The 23,686-nt window shown below is 54.3% G+C and overlaps 1 protein-coding gene across 3 annotated transcripts in view; it reads right to left on the bottom strand.

The window, feature by feature from the left end:
• Positions 1 to 23,686, bottom strand: part of LOC105180951 (Krueppel-like factor 6) — a 337,265-nt gene that overhangs the window by 19,768 nt on the left and 293,811 nt on the right. For all 3 annotated transcript variants that reach the window (XM_011137336.3, XM_011137337.3, XM_011137339.2), the window contains exons 2-4: positions 1,908 to 2,078; positions 1,446 to 1,691; positions 695 to 906 (exon numbers count right to left, since the gene is read on the bottom strand). In XM_011137336.3, coding sequence (XP_011135638.1) covers positions 695 to 906; positions 1,446 to 1,691; positions 1,908 to 2,078 — 629 coding nt within the window. The remainder of the gene's footprint in view (positions 1 to 694; positions 907 to 1,445; positions 1,692 to 1,907; positions 2,079 to 23,686) is intronic.

Consider the following 23,686-nt stretch of genomic DNA (forward strand, 5'->3'; position numbering starts at 1 on the left):
CGGCTCTTATTGGCCGCGTTAGTCTCGTTGCTTGTAATTAGTTGGAGGCGCGACGTGCGCGTGCGTGCGTGCGTGCGTGCGCGACGCTTCGCCTAGCTCGCTTTGCGAGTTTAACAAGTAGCGTGATCGGCCGGGGTAACTGGCGAGTAATCGGCGCGCCGTGCCCTGCGCTTTCGAAAGAAACGCCGCGCCGCGCCGGCGGGAATCGCGAGGAGCGCGTTTCCGGCATCGCTCGACCCGGGTTAATGACGGATCGCAGGAGCGAATTGTTTCAGGCCTCATTACTCGGCGCTGCGCGGAATCCTACGAGGAGAACGTTCGGTAGCAGCTACCTGCTGCGACCGTGTCCCGGCGGCGTTTTTCTGATTCCTCGCCATCCTACTCGGGTCGTTTCTCCCCCGAGAATTTCCAGCGGAAAATCGCCCCGGTGCCGTCACTCGGCGATGCCGGAGAACTGCGGCTACGGCTAATCGAGAGATCATTTCCCAGTGAGACGGAAATTACGGTACATTCGTCATGCTTAGCCGGCTACTAAGCATCGGCTGCTCTCGATTCTAAAGGCAGCTGAGACTCTACCATCCGAAGACGATGAACGGTAATGACGGAGCGTTCGCGACCCGAAACACCTCCGCTCCGTCTTCTTCGCCGACGAACGTTGAGAAGGACATGCACGCTTAGTTTTATGACACTCTACCTTGCGACACCCTGCGCACTGCTGGTGGTAACCCTGACGATGGCGCTCCTGCCGCCCGTGCCGTGAAGGTTGAGGTTGTGCACGTCGAGCATCGAACTCCCACTCGACGAGTGACTGGAGTTGGAATGACCTTGACCCGACCCAGGACTCGGCGGTGGCGTCAGGATCTGACCTTCGCTTTCGCACCCGCTGTCCTCCTCTTCCTCGATCTCCTGCAGCGGCAAAATCGCACGCATTACGCAACGCAGATTACCGGGATATGCAACGGGATCGATGCCGTTTGGAATATTTGCGCGCCGGCCGGCCGGCCGGCCGGGCGAATAAACCGGTGATCACGCGAGACCTTGCGAACTCGTTACGCGAAGGAGGAGTCTCGTTACGTCAGCCGAACGCCAGCCGAAACGCCCGTCGCGTCGGCTCGTAAACCGAACGATAAAATATCGAAGCGCGCGAAGATCGCTCGGGCCTCCGCGGGGTCAGCTTTCGCAGCGGAATTTGAGAAAGTCTATCTTGCTCCACGAGTTGACGCGGGACCCCCCCTCCCCCCACATGAGATCGCGCGATCGTGGAACTGGGAAATTAATTCGCGCGAATCCAGAACGGGATTTGTCCTTGTCCTCTGTTAAGCTGTTACTTGGCAAGAGTCACGGAATAAAAATAACGTTTCGGAATTGAGAAACGGCAGTTTAAACGAGAGAAACGTACTAAATGGACCGGCGAAAGGCCGTGAAAGCCGCGCTGCGCGACTTACCTCGTGTTCCTCATCCTCTTCCAGATCTTCGCTGGGCTCTTTTTTGAGAATGAGCGCTGTGCACGAGAGGGAGGGTGAGCTGTCCCAAGACAGCGCGGAACACGCCGAACTCGACGATGACATCGACAAGGAATCGAGGTGACGGTCCAGGAGATCCCTGTCGCGGCCATTATCATTATGATCGCCGGGGCTAAACTTGATGTCGTCCAGACAGAGGGGGTCTCTTTCGTCCGACGACGTCGTCACCTGATTCGCAGAAAACGAGACGCGTCTCGAGTTTTAGCAAAGCTCGCAAGCCTTCAGCGTTGAACTTTAACTCTCTCAGCGATCATCTTAGAGATCGTCGAGCCACCGATAACGGAACGAAAGTGTCGAAAGTAACGCGCGAGAGGCTTTTCCCCGGAATCGGATGTCGATATCAACGACAGAATTACGAATATAAAGTCGCGTTCGCTTACACACCTCCATTTTGATTGGGGCATCGAATTGTGCGCTCGTGCCGGTGGAAGCCGTCCACGAAATCGGCGGCGCCCTGAAGAGGTTCCAGGGCGTTGTGTCCAGTTCCGTGGGGAGTTTTTTGTACGACTGCAGCTTCGGCTCGTCCTTCAGGTACCTCTCCATCTCGTAGCATGTCTGCAAGAGAAGACAAGCGAGGGTTTGTTAGGGCTCTTCTGCTACGAGAGAACGATTGCTCGAGAGAGAGAGAGAGAGAGAGAGAGAGAGAGAGAGAGAGAGAGAGAGAGAGAGAGAGAGTGATGAAGGTATGATATTGTTATCAGGTTAGGGCAAGCAAACGAATACACCTCCAACCGCGCTCGGCTATTCGGAATTCCGCGGGACGCGCGAGCCCAAACGCGCTCGACCCGTCCATCAACGATGAGCAAAACAAGCACATACGGGGCGATCGCGGGCTCCGCAGACGCCTCGGAAATTATCCGCAGCAGCCGAGCATCCCATATGGGATGGGAAGTGCATCGCCGTCAACGCAACTACTCGCGAGTTTGCGAAGTTGCGGCACCCTCCCCCGTAGGCTGTGCCAGTTTGCTACAGTTCCTTGGAGAGAGTACAAAGTTATGCTGCTCCCTGCGAGGAATTATGCACCGACTATACCCCGCAAATGAGATTATAGCGCCCCATTTTGGCTAAGTCGCCCCTTCGGCCTGTTCCTCGGCCTGTCGGCTGCTTTCCGCGCGCGAACACTTCCACGTGCAGGCGAGTAATCGCCCAATAATGTTGGCTTTGACAAATCTCCGACTTTGTGCGCGAGCACGCGTGGAACAACGCGGCCAGTTCCGCCGGCTTCGGCCGGGCTTAGTTAGTCTCGTTCCTGGAGAAATCGATCGGAAACGCGGATCGTCGATTCTCATTCGCGGCGCCATCTCGCGGTTGCTTTTGTAAAATGTTGCGTGCCACCGGAGTCGAGAAAATCGGGAGCGAAATCGGTGGAAAATGGCGACGCGAGAATGGGAAACTTTTATAAATATGTGTTTTGGTAGTTTCGCGGATTACGATTTAGTTTCCGGATTTCTTTTCTTGCGCTCGGTGACGAACTTGGTTTCCGCGGCGCAAATGGCTCCATGAATTGTCGGGGATAAACGTTAAATACTCGGACTTTAAAAGGATGTATGTGGCATTGAATCACGGTTTCGTGGCGCAAGCGGAACAACTTCCGTCATAAAATGAAGAGACGAGAGGTGGAGGAGCCTCCTCCCGACGTTATCTTTAATGTCGTAAATTACAGTAAGTACGTCTAGAATCAAACGACGAGCAAGAAGTCAAGTCTACATTCCCGGCTGACAAAGATTCTTCGGGAAGTGCAAAAAATGGCTGCGCGCCCAAGTTCGAGGGCTGCGTCTAATGCCACCCTGGTCCCTTCTGCGAGAAAAATAATCGCCGCCGGGCTCCTTCATTATTCACGATTAAAGTTCGTCCAGGGGGCACCGTGGCTACGACTAACGGCGTTAATATAACTTGGAAAGGAATTTTATCACTCGCTTAGGGACCGTTTCTCCTCCCCGGGGCTTGCCACGGCATCGACTGAACTTTACTAATCCTGACCTCGGCGCGGGCACGGCTCTATATAGACACGGACGATCTATCCCCGTCGACCTAATCTGTCAGAAGATCTTCGAGGAAAACAACGTTAATCGTCGCTGCAAATAGAACTATATTAACGCGTTTAGCGCGACCGCCGAGATAGTTCCCTCCGTTAATTTTGCAACGACCGAGCTGCTGGCGCCTGCATATTTAAAGCGCCGTGACAAACGGAAAATGGAGTTTTAAAAGTGCACGAGGACGAGTGAATTGAAGTAAAGCGGAGACAAAAGTGCTCGAGCAGAGTGTCGTTAACGAAGCAGGAGTGAGAGAATAAACGTCGGGAATCAAATATCAATCAATTAGAAGCAAATGGAAATATATCGCGGATCGTAACACGAAACTGAATTTTCAATTCGATCCATTCAATTCCCAAGATAGAGAGAGAGAGAGAGAGAGAAAGAGAGATAAATGCAAGTCAATACTTAACGATTATTGCGAGTTAAAATGAATTTTCATGCGCGCGACTAAAATAGACTCATAAATAATTCGTCGATAGAGTTGCCGAGATTTTCCCGTTTTGCCGCTCGGGTCGATGTTTACGGATTCGACGGTGGGTGGACCTTTTTTTGCCGGACTTAGCCGGCCTTTCTTGCACGTTCCGCGGTATAATGTGCATTTACATTAATATTGATCCCGCATCCCACTGTAAAACAGGAAGCGAATGCATTTACGAGACTGTGTGTGCGCGACGACGAGTCGCGGAAGTTCCCGGCGAAACGGGGTCGACCTTTCGCAGCTCTCTAGATTATTCCGGGAAGGTGAATTGTTTCGCGGAAGATATTTTGATTTCCTTTGTTTTCCCCCATGGCTAACGGGGAACCGGCCTCTTCCTCTCTCTCTCTCTCCCCCTCCCTCGCGCTATGCCGCTTAGAGGTACTGTGGGCAGTGCTAGCTAGGGATCGCCGGGGAAAAATAACCGGGAGCTTTCCGGTTAAGCGCACACAGCCGCGCGCGGCTTTACGACTTTTCGCGGAGACGAGCCGAAGCGCGTCCTTTCGCCATTGGCTCCGTTAAATCCCGAAACTGCGTAATAATTTACAAGTTCACGGCGGCCAGGGACGGGGGAAGTGTACGTCCGCGTCGGCGTCCGCGGTCGATCACAATGGTCGCGCACTAACGTTTTTCTTCCGCCGGACCGAGCGGTGGGCATCCGAATTGCGGGATCCTCTATTACGCTCCTCGCGACGAGCCCAAAGGCCATTCGCCCGCGGATTTACGCGACCCACCACCACTACCACCACCACCACCACCCTCTTCGTCATGTCGTGGAATTTCGCCAGCGGAATTATATCGTACGAGAACCAACCTGCGCGCGCGTACACACACACACATACACATAATCGTCCGCGCTGTCTCTCTCTCTCTTCGCGCAGCGATCACAGCGATCACCGACCATTTCCATTGTCTCGTCTTCGTCGAAACGATGGGCGCGAGTTTTTTATTAACGTAACTTAATTACCCGACGCGAAAGCTCCGAGAGTCGCGTCGATACGGATGAACGTGCACACACACGATTCCGGAATTACTCCCGAAATTTTTCCTCCAGCCAAGCCCGGATGATATTCCGCCCGCCCCCTTGCGGGACCTAAGCAAACATTCGGTAAATTTTTTTTTACGATGTTTACCTTCTTTCGCCTGACGAAGGGGGGATCGCAGCGAGGGACAACGGCAATAAAAAGAATTCCGCCGATCGATAGGCCGAACGCTCGGCGGCGGAGGACAACCAGAGGAGATCCCGCGTCGTGGCCATTATATATTTACAGGTAAACCCGCGAGCCATTTACAGCGGATTTATGAAGTCCCGGCGATTCTCCGGCCAAAACGCTCTCGTCTCGTATCGAGCTGCGATTTTTCGCGGTGGCGTAGCGTGGCGTTTCAAGCACGAGCCGGCCGCGACGTTTCGCGGATTCTCATGGCGACTGTCCGCGCGCGAAAGCGTCGTCATTTTCCGACGACGTGATGCTCTCGCTTATCTCGCAGAGACGTAACGCTTAAACACAGTCGCGCATGAATTTTCGGTATGCGGCTTTCGCCTTTATTTTTCTCACTCCGTTTCTCGCCGGCGTTATCACGCGGCCGCGCGGAAGCCGCCGCCGTGGGCGATGGCGACGGCGATGGAGAAGGGGCGAGTCGCGGAAGAACCTCCTCGCGATTCCATCGCGATGGAAATACAATTCGATTTTCTGGTGACCTAACCGCGATTACGTTTCATTGTTGTGATATCGCGGGGCATTTGTAGATCTTTACTTCCCGCGGAACCACCGGGACTTTCCATAAGATCCGGCCAACGAGGTCATATCGAGGAAGGGAGAGCGCCATCTCCGGGCGCAGAAACAGTTCCGAGATAATGGTCACTCCCTACGACCGATAAGACTGTTCTTAATGATAACGGCGTCATTTCGGAGTCCGCGTAGGATAGGACTCAATTCGCCAGTGGGCCATCACAGCGGACAAACAGCGGCGGCGGGAGAAGAAAAAAAGGGGACCGGGAGAAGGAGAGAATCGAATCGATCGGGGTAGTGTCGTGTGGAGCGCCGGGCGAAATCCGAGCGGACAGGGAGAGGACATCGCCGAGAGCTCCATCTTGGATTCTCCAAATCTCTTATCGTAGACCCATCGTACGTTCCCAAAAGCCAGACTCTTCCTCTCCCCTCTCTCTCTCTCTCTCTCTCTCTCTCTCTCTCTCTATTCCTCCTGCTGCTGCTGCTGCTGCTGCTGCTGCTGCTCCTCAACTATAGTTTACGCAAACTTAAATCCCGCGTTACTCACCGCCGCCGAGTGACACTCGGACTCGTAACGAGACCGGAACCCGCTGGGTCTGGCGGTAACGGTAAAATAAAGCATCCTCAAGGATGCCGAGCGTCTGAAGCGGCGGCAGGCTCGAACGTTGAGAACGCAGCTGGCGCGAGGCGCATTGCCGCTGGGAAACGACGAGATGAAGAGAGAAAGAGGGGCAGCGAAAAGGCGACGACGTAGTCACCCCTGAACAAGAAGAAGGAGAGAGAAAGGAGGAAAAGGAGAAGTGGAAGAAGATAATCTTCGCCCGTCGGCGGAATATCGCGCCTCGGATTCACCTTTCCCTCCTCCTCTCGCGTTTTTCAGCCTTCACCGGGCGCGCGCTCGCGCACCTTCTCGGCGGGACGTGAAGTTCCGCAGTAATTTCACGAGACTGTCATTAACAGAGCCCTCGCGGCTCGCTCGAGAGTGAATGAATGATAACCCGAGAGAGCGAGAGCGAGAGAGAGAGAGAGAGAGAAAGAGCGGGGGGGAGAAGAAAGGGGATCGCTCGCACGCTTTCTCTCTCTCTCTCTCTCTCTCTCTCTCACTCTGCTACGCTCGCGTATGCGCGCGCACTCGCGAGCGAGCGAGCGTCGATGCATTTCAGCCCTCCCGCCAGGAGGGCCACCGCGGTGGCGGTCTGCCAGGTCGTTAAAGAGATCCCCGCGACTTTAAGGGTGCCGTAAACCTGCGAATTTATCTCGTCCTTTCCTTCTACTTTTCCGTTCCCCGCGCGTCTCGTTCTCTCTCTCTCTCTCTCTCTCTCTCTCTTGCTCTCCCTCGCTAGCCGCGTCCTCCGAGCGACGAAATTTGGAAAGAAGCGCGGTCGAGGTCGTTCTTTCCGTTCCACCGTATCCTTCCTTTTAATCGCCCCTCCGCGGGCTCCTCTTTCCATTCTTTGCGAGTAGAGATTCGCGGCGCAACGGCGGGAGAGCGAGGGCGAGCGGCGATCAGGTGCTTTCCATGGATATCGGGGGCACTCGACCCCGCGGACTGATTAAATGGAGTGTACCCCGTATCTTAATCTCGTACGCGCGTCCTTCTCGTCCTGCGCGTCGGAGATACGAAGGCTCGGAAGCGACGTCGCGTCGGGAGCGGCGCGAGGATTTACGATCCTACGGCCCTGCGGGCGTTTGTGAATCTCGCTATCTCGATTTCGCGGAGTCTGGGGGGAGGGGGGGGGTACGGCGGAGGGGGCGGACGAGGGAAGAAGTATCGAATGGCGGGACGCGTTGCCAGCTTTTATATCGCGGATTGTCCCTCGTTCTATCGACGTTCTGCGACCTCAGACACACTAAACGCGCGCACTGTCTCGCGTTACGTTCGCGAGAGACACGTCTCTCTCGCCGGGGACATTCTCTCTCCGATAATAATCTCTCGTCGCGTATTTACCCGGCGAATCGGTATCCATCATCCAGCGCTCCATCCATGTCGCTCGTGTTCTCGCACACTCTCCCTCTCCCCCCCCCCCCACACTCGCTGGCAGTTGGAAATTTATACGGAAATTTACGCCCGCGAGGGTCAAAAATTCCACTCGCCACCGGCGAGCGGCGAGTGCCGGAGTTGCCGCGCTCGCTGCGCTACTCTCCAAGCAAATATCCGGAAATTCGTGGCAAATATTGCAAATCTTTCACGCCATTTCGGACTCCTAACGGCGAGGATTCTCCGCGGGAGCGCGTCATCGATCGCTCGCGCGCGGCGCGAGTCTCGTCCGAATCCCTCTGACCGAGGTAATCCCTGCGAGGAGACATTCGACGGAATGGCATCTGGAACGCGAGAGATCGCGCGCAGGGATACCATCAACGCTGATCGTGTTTCGAGGCTTATGGTTTTCCTCCGCAATGCCATGCCGGTCCGCTTCGCTCGTCCGCTCGAAAACGCAACGCCGTTGTAGGGAGTCCGATGTCCCGGGGTCAGGGTTAACGACGCTAACAAGCCGCGGCTGAGTGACTTACGACTAATTCAGCATCCTCTCTCTCTCTCTCTCTCTCTCTCTCTCTCTCTCGCCGCTCCACCCCCTCGTGTCTCATGATGATGATTCTCAGACATGTGTTGAAGGAGAGGCACAGAGAGGGAGAGAGCGTGCGCGAGGGGAGAGAAAGAACGGCTCTCCGTTGTTCGGCCAATAGAGCGCGATGCGGGCTGCCGCTGCTGGCCGGGCTCGTTAGAACACAGTCGTACAAATGCCGAGGCGATGCAATTGTTTGTTATTGTTGTGACGTCACCTCGTTAAGAGCGCCCTCGTGCTTGCGAGAGCTTGTTAACCGGTAATTTGTTGCAGGCGCGGCGAGGAAACGCGCGGGAGAGAAGGAGCGGAAGTGCGCGTACGAGCCGGCGAACGATTTCCGCGTGTGCAATTGCAAGCGAGCGGTTGCAAGTATCACGATTCCCCTTCAAAGAGGACGTGTGCGCGCGCGCGCGCGCGCGGAGGGGAAGCTCCAAACGTCGCAGTCGCCCGATTTTCCAACGCTATCAGAAGACGATGCGCGGCACGAGGCGATTTCGACTGATTCGCGCAGGATACGATAATGACATCGCACCGGTCATGGACGAAACGAAATTAGCAGCTCGGGCTCCGACAGCACTTTGTGACCAAGTAAGCGGAGGGAAAATTGAGATTTCTGTCTCAGAGACATTTATTCGCTATTTTGCTACACGAAGAACGAAAAATGTTCGGTCGAGTGGAAGAATTTCTCCAGTGAAACACGAACGACGACTCACGGTTTGAAATTTCGTCGGAAAACAGCAGATTTTCGGTCTAAATGATCAAGATTCCTGGTCAACCGAAGCGGAATTCTGGTATTTTCGCTCGGCTTTTCGGAATCCCGTTCACACATTTCATCCGAGAATTGCTACTTTCAGGTGCAGGTCATTGACAAGATGGCGTCGCGATTCTGCTTGCACGAACTACACTCTTTAATCGCGAGCGCGCGCGCGCGCACACAGAGGAGATTCGCTTCAGGGCGTAGGAAATTTGTCTACGGAAGCAGCGTCGGGTGTAGCAGCGGCTAAGCAAACGGACGATTTTTATTAGCCCCCACGGTTCCTTTGTGAGCGCAGAGAGGCTTATCGTCGAGGAGGAATCCTCTTGCGCTCTCTTGTAGCGGCGCTCGCCTCCTTCTCGTCGGCCCTTCGTCCTCTCTCCCTCGTTCCTCAAGTTAGCAGTAGCACAGTCGCCTTCAAAGCCGATGGCGGCTCTCGACGAGGATTCGGAACACGAGAGGGATCAGTGCCAAGGATCATAGGGTTCAAATTCCTGGAAGAACCGCAAACTAACTGGCGTACAGTCGATACCGAAAAGGTATTAGGCCTCGAGCCAGCCCCGGGATTCACACGTGACTCCGGTAGAATAGAAGCGTACACACACACACACACACACGCGCGCGCGCGCGTGCATCGATCGCGACGCACGTTGCGTAACCATCCTGGCCTCACACTACCCCGCGCCGAAAGGATGATGCCCGAAGACGTCGTTACCGCCGTAGGTCGCAATCTTCCCCGCTTTCGAGCAAATCGAGCAAAAAACTCGCCGGCGACGTCGACGCCGTCGTTCCTCGGGATCGCTCGCATTCCTCGAGATTCTTCGTGGTAACCCGCCCGCTTTCGCCCCCTATTCGCTCGTTCCCCACGCGCGATGCCCGCCGTCGGGCCATTTTCCGCGCTTTTTTCCCTCCGCCAGCGGCGTTCTCCCGCCGCCATTAAACCGTTACGACTTTGCGCGTTTCTCCTACGTGAGCGCGCGCGGTTAATCGTCGATGTGCCGGATCGATGCTGCCGTAAAATGACAAACGATCGCGTCGGAAAGGATCAACGCGACGCGAGTGAAATACGCGTCTGTCTTTGATCCTCGATGTATGATCCCGCGCGACACGGCCGGGGACGGGGGGGGGGGGGCCTGGGCAGCATGCCGCGCGCCGGTGCTGAACGCTTCATTGAAAACGACGTAACACACTCATGCATAATTTTAATCTTCATTCATCGCTCCCCGTCGTATAGAGAATGTGAAATTACGTAATTGACAACGTCGCGCCGGCGCGTGCGCGCAAAGCGCCCGCGAATATTTTTGCCGAATCATGCGCGCGTACGCGCGCTGCAGGCTTAACGCCGCGAAAGGCGTAACGCATTTCCCTCGCGGAGTAAATACAACGATAAATACGCCGTGCTGTTTGTACGGGGGAAAAAAAGCGGTGCGCCGCTGGAATCTCTCTCGCGCACGAATCTCGACGATTTTAATTCGTTGAGCGTTATCGACTGATACGTCAAAGCCGGTAGGATGCCGACGATACATCGTAATGACAGGTGACATTGATGAGCGACCGAATGGCCGCTCGAAATTTACACGAAGCAATTATTCGCGAGAGAAATAAAATCTTCCATTGGGAGAGGGAGGGGGGGGGGGAGAGAGAGAGAGAGAGAGAGAGAGAGAGAAGGCAGGACCAAATAAACGGACGTGTCAATAACACGTGTACTCCCGACGTTTCCTTCGTCGTGCTGGATTTAATAGCCGCCGAACAAAGCTAACGCGATACAAATCTCCGCACCAGCCTTCCATCAAGTCAGAGAGACAGAGAGAGAGAGAGAGAGAGAGAGAGAGAGAGAGAGGGGGGGGGAGAGAGGAGGGGAAAAGAAGAGAGAAAAAGAGAGAGGGTTAATTGATCGCGTGCTGGCACGATGTAATGGACGTTCAGTGACCCACAAAGACCCATAAATCCTTCGTTACAGCATAAAGAAGAGTCTAATAAAAGCAAACGGATTGGAGGCCGTCCAGGTGTGACGAACTTGATCCTCCACGCGTGCCAGTCAGGCTATTTACGCGTGTCCGCGGAAACGGCGCTCGGGTAATGCGCACACGTGCGCGCGGTGTGTGCGTGCGCCACATTCAACGCACACGATGGATTTTTGCGCAAGAATTCGCCGGGACGTAATCATAATGGAGTGAAATATTTGGGCTTTTCGGACGCGATTTTCTTTCTTTCTTTTTCTCGCCTTCATGTTCGCGGCACACGGGTCGTCTCGTCTGGAAAGCCCGGACAACCTCCCTCCCTCCCTCCCTCCCTCCCTCCGCGAATCCTCCGGGTCCTGCACGTGTATGATGTATTGCGGAATGTATAATTTTATATTCTCGTCCGCAGGTCTTCACGAATGGTCGAATAATCCGCGTATTACTTGCATTTTCGCGATTAACGTTCCGCAAGGGGGGAGTAGGAAAGAGGCAGTGAGAGAAATTGCAAGCTGCCATTCCGTTGGCGCATTTTCGGTCAGACATTTTGCAAAAGGTCCAGCACCCGCGATGGGCGGTGCTCTGGCAAGCGACGAAGAAAAAGGGACACGACGGATGTTAGAGCGAGGTAAAACCCGTGGACGGGCTTTGCTCGCCGTGAAATATGTATCCGCCGTGTCCGCTCGCCGGAGTGGCGGAGTAGTTCGAGCCTTCTATACGCGATAAATGGCGAGGATGAGTGGACGAAGGTGTCAATATGTCATCCCGCGCATCTATCGCATCAGCGAGGCCGACGAGGACGAGCTGGCGAAGAGGCGCGGTGACGAAAGAAAAGCCGAAATGGGAGCGCGAGCGATGAGAGAGACTCGAAGAGAGAAAGAGATCAACTGCGAATTCTTCTTTTATACGGCAAGTCGTGTACGGCTCGACAACGTGTATGTGAAAACGTCGATAGCCGACAGGATAAATTGCAAAGAAAGCTTGGAGATGCGTGGATGAGACACAACTGCGAAACATGTTGCGAAAGTTTCAAGACTGCAGGTTGCGATGATAATAATTCGCGAATCAACAGACGCGATCTCTCAAGCTGAGACTAATAACTCGTGCGTCAAGCACCAGTAGAGAATTAAGTTACAGAAATGTCATGCAAATCAGATTGCACGTGGCAGGCTGGAATGAAGCACGCGACTCTAGCCACGTCCCGGTCAACGAGAGCGAAATAAAAAAAGGCGGCACGATGAAGCGGCGAGAGTTTGGCGTTCGGACGGGCGCAAATCGAATGCAGTTGATTCGACGAAGAGAGAGAGAGAGAGAGAGAGAGAGAGAGAGAGAAAGCAAGGTCCCGTAGTCAGCATACAAACAAGCCGAATCTCACAAAGTTGGCGTCTCTTCGCTCTCCCGGTGATTCCGCATTCCTTCTGTCTCTCGCGAGGAATCGTCGCCGCGGCGCCGGAGATCGCTATTGAGAGCACGATTTCTTCGCCGCTCGGCCCCGCTCGCTTCCTCTCCGATGCTCTCCGTTTCGTCCGATTAGCCGCCGCGTATTCGCGCGCGCGCGCGCGCGCGCGTTTCTGCCTACCTCGGTCTTCGTAAATCTAGCTAATGAGGCGTGACGAAATGCAGAGCGCTGTACCTGACGAACTGTAATGCCGGGGACCGACGATTGCCTCGGATCTCTCTCGTCTTGTATTCACGGCAAATTCATTCGCCTCTAACCCGCCGCCGCGCCATCATCCTCCCGTGGGGGAGGGAATATACATATCCAACTTCCAGCGTCGTTATCTCTGTGATCTGTGCGCTGAGAATGATCGATGCTAAAGAGATAGCGCTTAGAGGAATTTGCACACGCAGGCGGAACGAGCCGATTAGACGTTGTGCGGGATATAAGTTAATCAAGTAGATGACCGCGTACTATCGTAATTAGCGTCTTCTTGCAAGAAGACTATTATGAAGAGGAGTCCGCGATCACCCACCGAGATTGCGCGCGACTAGCCGGGATCTTGTCCTCGTCGGATCCTCTAAACGTCGATCCCGCGAAACCTTCGCACCTCTCCCTCGCGACGAGATTTCCCTCCCTCCCTTCTCTCTCTCTCTCTCTCTCTCTCTCTCTCTCTCTATCTCTCTCTATCTCTCTCTCTATCTCTCTCTCTCTCTCTCTCGTTGAAATGCAATTCGCGACGTTCTTCCTCCACCTCCTCTTCCCCGGCGCTTTTTTCTCGCTGCTCCGTATGCGCCAATTGGCTCGGTTATTTGTTCGCGCCGGAGGTCAAGGCGAATGTGTCTGCCTCTGCAGAGAATTAGCGAATACGTTACACCTATACCGCGCGCGCTCAAAAGCGCGTCTATTGATTTCCGAAGTTCGCCACTTCTCCATAAATTACATCCGCCGCATTTGCTCTCCCATCCCTCCCCCCTCCCGCGCCTTCCTGGCCGCCGCTTATAACGGCACGTCCATTCACTCCGCGAGTTCGCCCAAGTTTCGCCCGACCAAACCTTACGCCTCCTGCGCGCTCTTTTAGCCTTGTAGCCTTCAATTAGAAACAATAATGCATCGGGCGCAGCAGCGCGTGCGTCTCCGTGAAATTTAATTCCCTCGTCTCTCGACAAAGAGTCCACGTATTCCGTCTTCGCTTCTTATATAGCGGAGAATATTAATCCGCCGTAAGGCGCGCCGAAGAGAGAGAGAGAGAGAGAGAGAGAGAGAGAGAGAGAGAGAGAGAGAGAGCGCAAGAGAGACAGTTAACGTCTCGACGGTTTCTTGTAAAAATCGTTATTCCGCGTCGTTGAGTCACGAGGATCCGGAGGAGGCCGGCAGCGTCGGCGGCGGCGTTGGCGGCGGCGACGACGACGGCGCGGCAGACATTATTAAATTACATTTAGAAGCGGCGCAGAGTAAGGCACGACGGGAGATGGTGAGAAGAAGGAAGACGCGGAGGAAAAGTGACGGAGACGGCGAGCAAAGCGGTGATGCTGCAGAGGGCTCAGCGGCGGAGGAGCAAGGGGCGACGGGGTGGCGGCGGCGGTGGCGGTGGCGGTGGTGGCGGTGGTGGTGGTGGTGGTGGTGGTGGCGGTGGTGCGCGGTCGCGGCTGTATATATTAATTTGGCGCCGACAATACATATTCAAGTTGGAATTCATACGCTGTCAGAGGCAGCGCGCTCGGTCGAGTGAATAGACAGACATTATGGATGTCGTACGGAAGCGGGAGAGCACCCGCGGCGGAGGGAGGGGAGGGGTGGGAAACGCGGGGCGCGCGCGTACGGGAATTCGCCGGGTTTCACATACGATCGTCTCGCGTGCGGTCTCCAGCCGCACACGAGAGGTGCGCGGGTGTGTGAGGCCGCGGGGGCCTGCTCGAGCGAGAGGAGGAGAGGAGACGGCAGGCTGGATGAGGGCCCGGCTGGCACGTTTCACGGCGACGTGACGTCCTCTGTTCGGGAACACGGGTTGCATGTAACGAGCGATTTCGAAACTTCTCGCCATCCATCGCCGAAGGGCCGTTCGATCGCACGACGGCTTCTCTTCGGGTCCGCCAGCCATCCGTCCGCATCTGTCGCGCGCATCTGAGACCCGGTCTATCGTCGCGAAAAGCACGTCACGAGGAAACGCTCCTCCTCCTCCTCCCGTCGCGATTGTCCCGCAAAGTTGACGGAATGTCGGCCGGGAGCAAAGTCGCGATGAACGCGAGCCGGAAAAAGAGGGCTTTTCACCGGAAGACAGCGTTTCCCGTGCAACATCATCACCCCGTTAAATCGACGCTTCTCCAAGCGACCGCCTCGCCGCCACAAGTACACCATGCATTTTCGTAATAGATTCGCGAGCTATCGATTTTGCAGCCGGGACGGAAGCTTCTTCTCCTTGATACGTACATCTACAAACTTGCTTTGGACAAGTCAAGCCATTGACTATTGAGCGACCCGACGACGGTCGGGAAGAGATTTCCCTGGGAGATCGTTTTCCGAGTCGTTAGAATCGGAAAGATATACCCGTCAGTTCTCAGGGCGGATTAGGTTTTTTCGGACGATCGTATCGGACGGAGCTCTCTCTCTCTCTCTCTCTCTCTCTCTCTCTCTCTCCGAGAGAGAAGAGAGACTGCACGCGCGATTGTCGCGCGGAGTCTCTTCCGTCATCACGACGCGCGATCTCGAGAGCGAGAAGATACGATTGGATTAGCAGGGCGCACGCAGCTGTGTCAAGTGCGAAATTGAATAATCAACGGGATAAATAAATGTTGCATTAGCATAACAGTCCATTCGAATCGCTTAAAGCGGCGCGGGCGAGCAAGGTGGGGGGAGGGGGTTCATCTGTCATACAGGCCGGCGTGTGTACACACTGTCGCGAGAGCAGCTAGGCGGCAAATGGATTCTAATTTATTTCAATTACGCCGCTAATGCGTACCGCCATTCTGTAATTCAATGACGCTCTACTTTCGCGATGCGTTCGCGATCGGATGTAATGTAAATCCCATTACCGCTATGGAAGAAGGATAATGTTACGGGAGCGCGCAGGCAGACGGTCGTTAACGACCGCCATAACGCCATAATGTTAGAGATCGCCGGCTGCGGAGAGCGCGCGCTGCACGTTCGGACGTTTGCGAAGAATCACCACTATGATAGCTGATATGTCGACGTGGGTGGTGGCGAGGTGTCGTTTCCTTCCTCGCGTTGCAAGGAGACGTCGCGGCGACGGAAGATCCCTCTTTCGATCCTTTTATTCGGCGAAAACCGTTCCGTCGAGGCCGCTCGTTCGCGCGCGCAAAACGCGTGAATCATCTCGGCTCGGTCTAACGAGACTCAGGACGAGGAACTTCGTTTTGCTCTACGCTTCAGTGAGAAGAGAGCATCGGTGATACCAACAATCAATATTAAAGCGAGATGGCGGATCGAGATGGTGTCTCGCGAAGGTTAACGAACACCACAACACGCGAGTCTCATCCAGCGCGTTCGCATAAATTCGCTTCGCTCCCGCCACGGAATCCCCGTCGCGCTTGCGAATTTTATCGTACGAGTATCGTCGCGGGCGGAAGAATCGAATCGAATCGAATCGAATCGCGCGCGAACGACGGAGCTCGTCGATCGCGCCGCATTTGGCCCGAGATCGGCGAAACGGGGCTAAGCGGGCTCGGCCGAGCGGAAGGAAAGAAGCCGCGCGCGATGGGCCCGGGGCCAACGTATATAGAGCGAAGCCGCGGATGTACGAGCGCGTAAATCACCGGCGCGGAGACGGTGGAAAACTTCGGGCCCGCTGCTGTAGCGGGCGGCCGACGAAGCCGGAGGCCATAACTTTAAGCCGCTCGACTTGCTCGACGACGACGACGACGACGACGACGACGACGACGACGAGGATACCGGCGGCGACGAAGAAGCCGCGCGCGACCGACTTTCCGGGATTCTGATGTTCCATTTACGGGAAAGAGCGTGCGCGATACGGACGGACGGACGGACGGACGGACGGACGAGGCACTCTCGCTCGTGCCAGAAGCGATTGTTTTATACGGGCCAAAACTGCGGAATACGTTACGACGCTTGTCCTAACTGAATACGAAACGTGCGCGCGCGCGCGCGCGCGAGAGAGAGAGAGAGAGAGAGAGAGAGAGAGAGAGAGAGAGAGAGAGAGAGAGAGAGAGAGAGAGAGAGAGAGAGAGAGAGAGAGTGGAAAATGTTTTTCCCCGACGACGCGCGGGAGCAAGAAGGAAAATTGCCGCGGTCGCGCAATTTGTCGCGAGCGCATTGTCACAGTTCTACGTTGTACTTGTATATGAATGCAATATACGTAATCTCTCGGCGTAATAAATTTATTTGCACATCCCTCTGGCGCACTGTGCGTCCGGAATGAAATACGACCGGAGCTCCGCTCCATGAAAGCTATTTAAATAAAATAAATGAAGGGGCACCCGCTGAAGAATAAAATTAAAGAACATTCGCACCGCGTTTGGACAATCGTTCGCCGCTGCGCTGGCCGGCTGGATGTCGCTAGCGCGGATAGTCGAAGCGTAATCGGATTTTTTCCTCCTCCTTTTCTCCTTCTCGCGATTATTTTCCACCGATCGGTGAAAATATATATCTCGCGCCATCCCGGAGACTTTACACCGACAGCCTCGCTCGGGTAAAGAAAAGAAATGGAGGAAAAAAGAAAAAAAAAAAAAAACACGTGCAATCCCGATGGCCGTAAGAAAAAAGGGGAAAAGAAAAAAAGAGAGAGAGAGAGAGAGAGAGAAAAGAGAAAGAGCGTCGTGCGCGATGAGGGATTAAAATCTCCGTCTGGGATCTTGAAGAGATGCATTGTGGTGCGCGTGATTCACTTTCTATGTACGCGCCGTTTATGGGACGCGCTCGCGCGCGTGAAAGTATGCCTTACCAGATGCCATCGTCCGTTGGACGATTATTTCACGACACCGACGTAACCGTCGGACTTTCATTCTCGAGGCAACCTTTCATTATCGCGCGACGTGGCGCATGAACCTTTTATAGAACCGTGCATCGCCGCTCGTTCTCGCGCGCTCGAGTATGTATGTGTAGCAACGCGAGCACTACATACGCACACGCTCGTCTCTCATCGCTAGTGCGTCTCACTGCGCCAAATATGGCGCGATTTTATGCGCTACATTCGCTGCAGAAAAGAATGCTCGGAAATCTCTCTCGCGAAATATGCAAGGTGCCTTCCTCTCTCGTCGCGAAGATGCGTCACCGATATCGTCGCAGCTGCGGCGAAGAAGGAGCATCTCGACGCGACGAGCTCTCCCTCCCTCTCTCTCTCTCTCTCCCCCTCACCCTCTCGGCGCCTGAGAAATCTCCTCTCCGCGCGAATCTCCGCATTTTTCCTCGGCTCGATCGATCGATATTAATCGATACTCCCGCGATCTGGCGTCGTGTATCGAAGAGTTACGCAATACTCTTCGTTCGACAACCTGTTCGAAAGCGTGAGACCGAGATAACCTTGGCCGACCCTTCGAAAGGAAATCGATTAATCTCGAGAGAGTTTCGAGGACGCGATTTCGTCGCGCACAGATGTTGCGCCCGCTATACATCAGGATGAGATGAAAACCGGGGAGAAAAGAGCGAGGAGGCGGAGGGGGTTCGTGCTAAAAAGTGCGCAATTAACGAGAATGCGTTTTAACGAATCGCCGTGATGTGACGCGCCGTACATGCCTCGCACAGAAATTCCGCGGAATAATTTTAATTAAAGTATGGCAGCGCGCGCTCGCTCGCTCGCGCTGTTTTTGCCCGTCTCCGCGACTTAGGCGAAAAGGACGTGGGGCAATAGGTACACAGAACGTAATGACGAACAAACTCGCTCGTTCCCATCCGTTCAGCTGCCATCGCGGAGAGCGAATTGAATTTGCTCGGAAAAATCCCCGTAAACAATATCGTAACGCTACACTCCGGCGCAATTTGCGCGATATCGCGCGTCGACCTCACGTCGATGTAATACACAGCGTGCGCGCGATATCAGCCGCCGCGAGTAAAATAATCAGTGATATTAACGTTATATTAATGACGCTCACGGTATTATTGATGTTCCAATTACGCGCGACCGGAATTTCGCATTACGTTTTTCAAGCGCGCCGCACGCGGCACTCGCGCGAGCGCGTTTTATCTCGCTCGCCCATCGGGACACCCTTTTAAAGTTTCCGGGGAATATCTTAATGAAGAGGTATTAAATTCTAGATGAAAGAACCATTAATCACGCGCACCGCTTCGTACTTTATTCGCTCCTCATATCTCGACGTCCTATCACCCCACACACGAAACGCGGATACACGAAGCGCCCCGTGGCCTGCTCGTTGCGCAATTCAGCGCGCGCGCGCGCGCGCTCGCGCACGAAGGGAGCAAGGGAGCAAAAAGACGAGAAAAAGAGAATCTTGGCTGCCGCGCGCCAAGGCGCTAGCCGTCGAAGATAAAGCGAGCGAATAAATCTCTCGCCAGTGCGAACAAACGCGCGACGTATCGGCGCAGGCCGCAGTCAGCGTCGGCTAAGCGACACGGTTGAGCCATTTTTCCGCGAGTAATTTATTTCATTAAAAAGTTCGTCGCGATAACTTAAAGTTTCAACGTTTCGTTGTCCTTCTCTCGGGACGGCTTCTCAACCACGTCTCTCTCTCTCTCTCTCTCTCTCTCTCTCTCTCTCTCTCTCTCTCTCTCTCTCTCTCTCTCTCTCTCTCTCTGCCGAGACTTTGCTCTCTCGCCGGCTCGTTAACGACTCGATTAGCCCGGCTCGCGTTTGCCTCTCTACGCGCCTCTCTTTTCAGACCGCGATGCATAATTCAAGCGTGCTCTCCGCGCGGTCGCCAGTAAGGCAAAACGCGTACACACACCGATCGATCCCTTGAGCGCGCGCGCGCGCGCGCGTTCTCGTACGGCACTTCTGACGCTCGCCGGGTAGCCATTAATGGTGATTTGTCGGCCGGACGGACGCGTCCGCGGCTCTCTCGCGCGGCGTTCCGCGGCAAAAAGCGCGCGGGCGAGGGAGCGGAGCGCCGCAGGAGTTAAAATTCCGGTGCGGCGTAATTGTGAGATACGCCCGCTCCGATATGATCTCTCTCACGTCGTCCGGTCCTCGGCCACGGGTCGGAGCGAGCGCCAGGTACAAAAGATAGGCGCCGGGGTGACGGGCGAATATTTCTTAATGGACCCGCCGCCGTGAAGTCGTTTTGCACGTCGCACCTGCGTAACCGCGAAAGAGCCAGCCGGCTTCTGCGGATGTTGTCACACAATACACGACGGTGCGCGGCTCCACTGTGTTTACATTTTTCTTCCTTTCTCTTCCCTTTCACGACACGTGAATTACACACGCGAGGCGCGGACTGTCGTAACCTGGTTGCACGCGCGATTACCCGCGATGCGGAAGTCTCGCGAAACGACGACGGACGGATCTTTCTTTCGGGCGCGCGGATGGATCGAGACGGGACGGGAGAGAAGCAACACCACCACCCGGTATATCGCGGGGACCTACTTACGAGTCGCCTTCCGTATCTCTCGCTCTCCTCGCTCTCTCTCCGTTCATTGGTCTCGGTGTTTTCTTTTCCTTTTCTGTCCTGTCCCTTTCCCCTCGCCCTCGACGTTTGCGAAAAAATTTCAATCTTATCCCGAGTCGAATGCCCTCGATAAATTTTTTCTACAATGCATATACTCGACGGACGCGCTCTCGAGGGTCCTTCGAGAACGGGGCTCGTCCTGGGCGGATCTGATGTCTCCTGGTCCCCACGGTTTGAACAGGTTCGGAGGGAGGGAGGGAGAGAGTGAGAGAGAAGCAACAAGGGAAGCCGGGGGGGTGAGGTACGATGAGGAAGAGCAGAATAACCAGGAGGACGACGGGAGGGACGAGAGGGAACTGACTTTGTTGCTCGCAGCTTTACACAGCCAATCTCGCTTTGATGTCCCTTCCTCCCTCCGCCAGGGTCTGGGATCCCTCTCGACCTTCCGAACAACGACGCATCCTCTTACAGCGTGAGGGCTACGCGTAGAGCTGTGCGCTATGTGTGTGTGTGTGTGTCACATGCCGATACGCATGATACACACGCGCCCGCGTGCGTGTGTACGCAAATTATGCGTGCGAGAGGGTCGTGCTTGTTCTATTTTCCAGTTTGGAGTCTAAAGGCAGCGTACGATCACGTTGACGACCTCCCCGCAGCAAGACAGCGCTAGCATTCGCAGGGTAAGCGGTGGGACAGGGGAGAGACACGAGAGAGAAGTAATCGGCTCGGGGATGACGTGTGTACACTGATAGAAAAATATATAGTTGAATTAACTATAACCTCACTATATCTTGTAGTGTTCATTTTGGCGTCAACTATACTTTTATAGTTCACGGAACCTGCAAAATATAGCAGAATAAACACAAATGTATGGCCAATGATCGTCTTAAATAATTGTTTAGTTACTTTATTACCACATACATGGTAATTTCTCGTTCACAAATATAGGGAGATTTAATATTCATATAGTTACATCTGTCATCATTTAGCAAATATTCTGGTAATATTGACTTGATATAAAAGAGTTACTTTTACCTACCACTTTATATCAGCATCCGTACAATGATTTTAGTTTAACTTACTATGATTCTTAGTAAAAATATTATATGGTTGGTTTGTACTATGCCTATATCGTAATTATTACCGATATTATGGTAACACTCACTATAAATATGATATTTCGGACTATAATTTAGTTACTGTATCATTATAGTTCCAAATATCATATATACTTTTCTCTCAGTGTACGAGCGCGTGAAAAATAGGAAAAAAAGAAGAGAAAACGAAAACTGTTCTCTCTCTGTCTCTCTCTCTCTCTCTCTCTCTCTCTCTCCCTCGCTTGATTTCGAGTATCACCCTGACGTCCTGACGTGCAAATCTCCCGAGCGGTTTACACGTCGCCACTAATTGGCGAGTGACGTCACAGCAGCAGGACTTGCATCGCGAACGGCGATCTCGGATTTTTAAGAGCCACGTAAGATGGCGACGTGTGTCAATTGGCAGGAATTAACGAAACACGCTTCGTGAGACGTTTCGCGAGTGTATAATTGCGTCACTTGCGCGCCGCAAGTACGAGAGGAGTATGAAACACAGGAGATCTCCTTAAACGCGCGTTCCAATTTAGCGCGATCTCCCCTAGCGATTATCCAATCCTGGCCGGGCGCCGCGGCTCGAAAATGAAGTCCTCGATTAATTGACCGGCCCCGGTTCGCGGCGAGCTCGCGGCACGGCCGTTATTTCGAATTTTAACATCTCTCCGCGGCGGCGAGCGCGCCGCCGTGTACCACCAAATCGGTCGTCTCGATAGTTATCGCGAGCGCGGTCCATAAATTCAGTTAGCAGCCGACCGGCCGACGCCGCTGCCGCGCTCGTGGCACGCAATCGAGAGAGGAGAGCGCTCAAGGATTCACGACGTTGAAGATGAAGGTAATTTCTTCGGACGGTTCTTTAGTTTGCGTGCCTCGAACGGAACACCTGCGACCTCGTATCGGCCAATCTCCCGATATAAAGCCGACCACTTCGCAGCTTGTCCATCCCGCTCGCGAACGCCCCTCTTCGGCGTTCCGTCGAGCGCGCGGTAGCCGTCGGGCTTATCTTGCCGCCTCGCGAGAGTGTCATATCGAATATGCATGCTCCGCGCGTTGCGAAAGATCGAGCCGTTGAACAAATTGGGATTTCGAGTCGCAGGAACTACCGGCGGAATACCGGCGGATTAAGATACGCGAGAGTTGCAGAAGTAAATTGATTATGCGTGTCGCGCTCCGTTCCTCTCTTCTCACAGCATCGTCAGCAAGAATTCGGACCTCAGGATATTTCTTCTTCGTCATTACGAGCCGTTTCTTCGTCCTCGACAATCAACATCAACAACATCGGAGAAGAAGCAAAGTGCCTCCTCTTCCTCGACGCCTCGACGGACGAGTAACGACGACCCCTCGTGAAACTTTTCCTCACCGCCGAGATGCGCAGATTCATCGGCGTGTCGACGAGATCGGAGTCTTTCAGCGGGAAAAACTCGTTGCCTCAATCTCGCGTAAGCTCTCCCCTCGAGCGCGAAGTCACGCGTGCTCGTAACGACGTATTAGTACGTCGCTAAGAATCGAAGCGGCGCGGCGGCGGCGACGAGAGCTGCACGCCCCTCCGGCGTTGAGACATTCGAGCGGAGTTTTGCGCGCGGTTTGATAGGCGACGTGTTTGTTACAAAATAGCGGCCGCGTTCGCAGGCTCACCGGGCGTTTATGCGTTGCGCCGATCGACATCGGGGCGGCAATAAAGTGCGCGCGCGTGACCGGAAAGCCGCAACGAGAGCCGTGCCGTAATCTCGCGCGCGCGCGCGAACGCAGCGCGAATTGCGAAAGCAACGCGGCGTAATCGCGCGCGTTCTCGCGATCTCGCCCGCGTTTACCTCGCACGCAATCATTCCGTCTTCATTCCGAACTTCACCTATGACTGTTATGCCCTCCCTATTATTACCTACGACCGCGCCGATGCATCCATCGATGCCGAGCCCGAGCTCGTTCCGGATCTCTCGTTCTCTCTCGCGACCACGCGGTTGCGAAGCGATTTCGCCATCCTCCTTCACCGCCGAGATCGCGCTTCGATCGCAGGAGCCTCGACGACCTTTGGCGCCGGGCGAGTGACACGGGCCAACATTGCTCGTCGTTATGTCATCGTTGCGGCGACGAGATCACGCGACGATGATGAAAGAGAAAGGTTGTGAGCTGAAGGGCAATTTGTGGAGGAAGGATCGTGCGCGCATTGAGGACAATTTCATTTAGCCGAGGCGCAATCTCCGACATCTAAACCAGTCAATTTCGTCGTTCGGCTCAAGAAACTGACACTTAAATTGACATAAGATTCATTATTCTCTCTCTCTCTTTGAAATTAAGATTACGTTAACGGCGCGATGCGTAATTTCTTAGCGGCCAATTTCTGAGAGCCGACTAGAGAGTTGGAAACGATATCGCGACAAGAGTTTGCAGCGCACGTACACACATACGTGACACGTACGTGTACGTATTCCAGAAACCATGAAGTCTCTTCACTTGTTGCGCCTTATACGACCACACACAGAGATAGAGAGACGAGGGGGGCAAAGGGGAAGGATTGAGACAAAAAGAGAAAGTAGCGCGCGCGCGCGTCTCCGCGAGCGCGAATTAATTGTGGAATACGTTAA

Source organism: Harpegnathos saltator, unplaced genomic scaffold (genome assembly GCF_003227715.2).
Source record: "Harpegnathos saltator strain DR-91 unplaced genomic scaffold, Hsal_v8.6 scaffold785, whole genome shotgun sequence".
NCBI classification, from domain to species: Eukaryota; Metazoa; Arthropoda; class Insecta; order Hymenoptera; family Formicidae; genus Harpegnathos; species Harpegnathos saltator.